The 6,000-nt window shown below is 33.0% G+C and overlaps 1 protein-coding gene across 5 annotated transcripts in view; it reads left to right on the forward strand.

Annotated features, from left to right (window-relative positions):
- LOC112599637 (kinesin-like protein CG14535) overlaps positions 1 to 5,035 on the forward strand; it is a 160,481-nt gene extending 155,446 nt beyond the window's left edge. For 3 of the 5 annotated variants that reach the window (XM_025346621.1, XM_025346622.1, XM_025346625.1), the window contains 11 exons: positions 198 to 360; positions 491 to 1,274; positions 1,473 to 1,603; positions 1,682 to 1,808; positions 1,890 to 2,012; positions 2,087 to 2,328; positions 2,608 to 2,735; positions 2,817 to 3,014; positions 3,086 to 3,210; positions 3,324 to 3,453; positions 4,790 to 5,035. In XM_025346621.1, the coding sequence (XP_025202406.1) occupies positions 198 to 360; positions 491 to 1,274; positions 1,473 to 1,603; positions 1,682 to 1,808; positions 1,890 to 2,012; positions 2,087 to 2,328; positions 2,608 to 2,735; positions 2,817 to 3,014; positions 3,086 to 3,210; positions 3,324 to 3,453; positions 4,790 to 4,871 (2,233 nt within the window). In that variant the 3' untranslated portion in view covers positions 4,872 to 5,035. The remainder of the gene's footprint in view (positions 1 to 197; positions 361 to 490; positions 1,275 to 1,472; positions 1,604 to 1,681; positions 1,809 to 1,889; positions 2,013 to 2,086; positions 2,329 to 2,607; positions 2,736 to 2,816; positions 3,015 to 3,085; positions 3,211 to 3,323; positions 3,454 to 4,789) is intronic. The other 2 variants (XM_025346624.1, XM_025346623.1) reach the window with 2 other exon arrangements.
- The last annotated feature ends 965 nt before the right edge of the window (positions 5,036 to 6,000 follow it).

Genomic DNA, 6,000 nt, shown 5'->3' on the forward strand with positions numbered 1-6,000 from the left:
ATAGTGCGTTTATTTCATATATACGGGCTTTTATATGTATTCGTTTTAAATCAGAAACATAGGGCCTTACCTTAAAGTTTAAAGGGTCGAGACGTTTTTATTGTGCATAAACCCATCCAGAATAATCTACCGGTATACGGTTAACGAATGAAATATCTATTTATTTATTTTCGTTTGTTTGTTTGTTTCTTGTTTAGAGAACAAAAACTCACTCAACTCTTAAAAGATTGTTTGAACTCGTTGACGTGCCACGCGGCAATGGTCGCACACGTATCACCCACCGCTCAACAGTACACAGAAACTTTGTCTGTTGTACAGCTGGCTTCTCGGATACACCGAATGCGCAGACGACGATTTAAGGTATTTGTATAATAATTTATTTATGTCAATTAAATTATACTAAATGAGATTGATTCTTTTTACGAATATATTATAGTTTGCTTATTGACATCGAGTTGTAGCTATAACTTCAGAGGTGTTATTTGTTTAGTTTGTCGGTGTGGCTAGCGGCTGTGGGACTTCCGGAGATACCGATCCAAAAGTTCAAAATAACGCGGGGTCAAGCGAAATCGAACCTTCCAGCAGCGAACAGTCGGCCGACACAGTGATCTACGTCGGGCCTAGTGAAGAGACAGACGGTGAACATCCTCCAGTTCACATACCTAGCTTATCGGCTTTGGAAAACCGCTGTCATCCGTTAAACAAATTGCTTAGAGAACCGGGGCAGAGCAAGTCGACGCCATCTTCACCACAACGGTCGATACCGATCAACACTGCGGCGAGAGCACCCGCGGCCAAAGCAGCTACCAAACCAAACGGCGTATGTAGCGCACGTTCGTCGCCGGTCCGAAATCCGAGAACGTTGTCGACCCGGAAGGAACGGCCTGAGGAGAGGTGGATCGACGGGCCACGCATATCCAAAAGCCGCGCCCACGGCGCTCGGGCGCTGTTGATGTCCAAAACCGACGACGGGAAAACAGCGGGTGAAACTTGGATAGATGGACCGATGCACGGGACCAGTAACCAGCACGCGAACGTTTATGGGTTCATGGACTACCACAAGAAGAATATGATAAAAAAATGGGTCGAACATCAAGTGTATCAGGTAACGGACAAACAGAACAGGCACCGCGATACGAAAGAGTACACGACATTCAAAACGGACGAATTGGGTCCCAGAGGTCGAGCCAGTGGTCAAGAAGAAAACGGTGACGATGAAAAAATGTCAGTGGCCACCAGATCGATAATTGAAAACAACCACCAAGTTAGCAGAGGTATTAAAATATATTATTATATGATATTAAATATTAAATACATTGGTCGTTTTTATTTTTTTGTAAATGAATTAACATTTTATTAATTTCTTGTGATCACGAATCGAAATGCTTCTGGTTCTTAAATTAACATTTAGTTATCCGAAAAAAAAACATACTTTTCATGTATATTGTTTAAAGAACTTCATTGTTTTTTAGTAGTGTCCATCGAACGACTCCGTGGATCAAATTCTGACGAATACAATGAAGAAGACGAAGAAATTGAACTAGAAATTGTCGAAGTCGAAGAACTCGATGAACCTGTCCCGACTCAAGATAGTTGTTTACAAGTATTTACCTAAACATTTAACGATATGCGTAACTCAATCTCATTATTTTGTTTTCTAAACCATGTTCATATACAATAGGTGACGGAAGAAGACATCGCGTTCTGTATGGGAGAATTGGAAAATCCGTTACCAGAAGTTGATCAGGAAGAACATCCGTTGAGAATTCTGAGTCAAGAAAATATGACTGTAGTGTCTACATTTACAGGTACACGCTTGTAATTTTTTACCCCTTATTTACTAATGAGTTTATTTCTAAACAACAATTTAATATTTTCTTTTCTCGTAGACTCGCTATCAGTTGTCAACGATATCGATAGAGTATTTTCAAGACCAAGTGGCAATTCTTTTAGGCAATTCAACCATCACAGACTTCAGTCAACTACACAACACGAACAAAAATCGTCGAAAGGTATCGCGAGTAATATATAACTCAATAATTGAGTTAATTTAAAATTGGTTTATTTAACTTTGTATTTATATTAGATCAATTTCGATATGAACAACTGTCTCGATTACACGAGCTGTACAATGGCAAGGTCGGCGTCCCCAAACACGTTCCTAACAATTTCAATCACTCCACGTTACCTACACGCATGCAATCTGCTTCGCTGTCCGATGTTTTCAAAAATGGCACCACGGAAAACCCGACTACGAATCACGATTTTACCCATGCATCCAACGATTTTGACAATAACAGTATCGCCAGCGAACCTGCTTACCTGTTGGTATGTATCTATATCGCGCAACTAGATGATCCATTTAACTTAAAATACTCGTTATTTCTAATAATTGTTAAGTTATAAATGTATAATTTTATACAGGGTCAAAACTTAAAAATATAATATAATAAATAATAATAAAAAAATATTTTTTTAAAACGTTTGTGTTCTAATAGTATGAGTGTCTTATGCTTAGTATATTACTTGCCCATACTTATATTATATTTAATAACTATTTATAATTTCGATGGACAATTTTTGACGATTTTGATTTTCCTATTTCAGAATGATAATAATCAATTTTGTCATAACTGCCGAATGAATTTGACGAGCACCGACGACTTGACTAACAACCTGTGGATGCATTACGGAGAACTACACACGCTTAGTCGTTTTCACTCGTTCAAACACATGTTAGCGTCACAATAATTACGTTTCGCCGAAACAGTCTAATAGACAATATTATTAATACATAAAAATCTTTTGTATGTTAGTAGTAAAAATATATCGAGTCTGAGACATCCGGATGGCGCTTCAAATCCAAATTTACAGTCTGAAACGTGCCGGGAGCCCGGAAATGGTGCCGAGGAATCCAAGGACAAAAAAAGTCAAGGCAGTGACGAAGGGGATATCGAAGAAGTACCGTACCCACCGCCTTTGCAATCGGAACTCTTATCATTGAGTAGAGACGGGTAAGCATCAACTGTATACTGTTGTAGTATCACGATTCTGAGTTTTGACACTTTTCTTTTACCACTCGTAGGTTGGACAGCAAAAGCAGAGTGCAATCCGTGTTGAACGGATTTACGCCGTATTCGGGGAGGTTGAATCACAATTACTCGTTGAACACCAACAACGATAAGTCTCATGACCCAGGAGGGAACAACGGTAATAAACTAATAAATAATAATACGCCGATAAATTTGTTAATATACTTGCGTCTTACCCGCACCTCTTGACTTAAACGTAATAAAAACTTGTGTATAACTTACCTTGCTTAGGTCATCGTTTGAAAAACGACCATAACGGCTGGAATGGTGGTAAGACCCGGTTCGAAGACATCAAACAGCTGAAGGAATTCAACTTGACTAGCAACAAATTGTTCAGCCAACGGTGGTTTACAGATAAACAGTAAGCAATGAAAACTACAATATATACATGTACATTATATCAATGAGGCTAAAAAGCTATATTATATGAATAGTTGTATGTTTTTTTTTTTTATTTATTGAAATCGTTTTACGGTGCTATATTATTATGAGTGGTGTTGATTCTATCATTTAGCCAAATATCTAACACTAAGTCTAAAATCAGTATTTTCTAATGTTTATTTTAAGTATTAAATGTTTATTTGTTTGAATTAAGATAAGTTATATTTATGCGCAAACAACAACTATAATGTATGTTATAAAAAATGAGGTTTAAAAATATTTATATCATAAATTAATATAAAATGCACACAAATAAAATATCTGAACTTGTTATTTTTGTGTCGTAATGAAAAATAATTTTGAATTACCATTTACTACACACCAGTATTAAGTAGGTATAAAATAATATTTTTAATAAATTAGTGTGATTAAATTGGTTAACTAATGTTAAATCTTTTTTTTATGTTTAATCTCATAAGCTCAGAAACTATAAATAAAAATAATCAGGGAGCTTTTTCTTCTTTAAATTAAAAGTGTGTTGAGTACATTATATCATTGATAGGTCACTATATTATATAATGGATGTGTTTAATTTTAATTCATTGATTTTATTAATGAAAAACGAAACGAACTGAGCGAAGACCAATAGACTGTATTTTTAAAATAATAATTATTTTTGAAATTAATAGTAAAATATTTTAAGTTTTTATATTTAATATGTATTTTTAATAATAGTAAAATAATATAAGTCATTTGAGGAGAAATGAATATTGAACGTTTGAATATCCAATGTCGTTGAAATTTAAGCTTTAACTATACCTACTCATAAAAATATGCGTGGTTGTTTGTTCAACTTTTTTTTGAATCTCGGCTAAAAAAACTTATAAATACTATGCATCTTATGTTAAACTTTCAAACTTTAAGTATTCAAATTACAAATTTAATAAATTTTTAACAACAAAACTGAAATTTATATCATGTCTACCACCTTTTTACCGTCAAAGTACTAACCAAGTTTGGTTTGCTTAGTGTTACTCTAAACATTGATTCTTGTAGCCTTTTACTGCTCGAAAACACATTATTGTAAAATCTAATAATCTAAAACACGAGTTAAAACGATTTAAAATATATGGTATGGAATGACTACACTACAACATTTAGTATTTATGATTAAACTTTCGGTACTTGGCCATCAAATTATATTAGAGACGTCATAACGTGACATAAATATATAGGAGCGCTCGTCACGTTTGCTACCTATTAATAACAAATGGGATTTAGTATTCGTCGTAATATGATTTTTCGTTATGTTTCAGAAACCCAAGAGCGAAGAATTTGAACGAAACGAGCAATAGTAATGCTGCGGCCACCCATCAGAACAGCAAGTGTGATAGCTAGGAGACGGGATGGCTCAGTGGGACATGTACAGTCAAATGAATTTGGTATAATATAATATATGTTAGAAAAAAGATATTTGTTCGTTTCTATAAAGTATAGTATAATATTATACGTCATTATTAAATTATTATTATTATTATTATTATTATTATTACATTATACGAACAGAACATAATATTAGTACTCAGAGCGAGTTTAAAATTATATTCTATACATTTTACACGTTATCAGATTTTTTTATGGATGTTAGACGCGTAAATGTGAATACGTATAGTGTATACTTATAATAAAAATATTATATTTTTAATAAGCACGTTAACTGCGTGCTGCCGCCGCCGCCGACGATGTTGTGCATTAGATTTGAATTGTCACGCCGCACAACACGCGACGTTTCGTTACGATTTTTAGCAGATACAATAAAAAAAAAACCCAATACTCGCACGCACCGAGTAAAATATTTTACTAATTATTTATTATTATATAATATTGAATTAGACTCCTTAGATTTTTTTTCTTTCCTACATAATTGATATATTATAACAACATATTTGATGGCTATATACTTATTGTTTAAAAAATATTTTGTACATATCATTTTTTTTCATTTGTTACTGTTTTTTAATTAATTTATTATTTTTTTAAAGACAATATAGTTGTACAACATTATAATAATATAACGAAAATAAAACGATTACATCGAAATTAATTTCTGTGTTTTCATTCCTATTACGTACACCGCAAAATATAGGTACCCGTGCTGATAACCACGTTTATCCAATCCTATACAGTTTTTATTCCGATTTAAATTAATTTTTAGGATTATGTATCAATGTATTTTTTGTTACGATATCTTTTTAAATATTTTATCAGTTATGTACATGGTTTACAAATCTATTTTTTATTTTCACAGGGTTTAGATATAATGCATAATTTTAATATAAATACGAAAAAATATATGTCTTATGGAATATTTCAACAAAAGTACATAGTGTTTGCCACGTCTTAATTTCAATTTCATTACAACAATATTTTGTTTTTGACGCAATAAATGTAGAAAATGTATTAAAAATGCTATGAACTTATAAAAAAAAAGTAACTTTTTTCAGTAAAAAAAGATTTAACTTCTAAA

Source organism: Melanaphis sacchari, unplaced genomic scaffold (assembly GCF_002803265.2).
Source record: "Melanaphis sacchari strain LSU unplaced genomic scaffold, SCAv2.0 Contig54_pilon_pilon, whole genome shotgun sequence".
NCBI classification, from domain to species: Eukaryota; Metazoa; Arthropoda; class Insecta; order Hemiptera; family Aphididae; genus Melanaphis; species Melanaphis sacchari.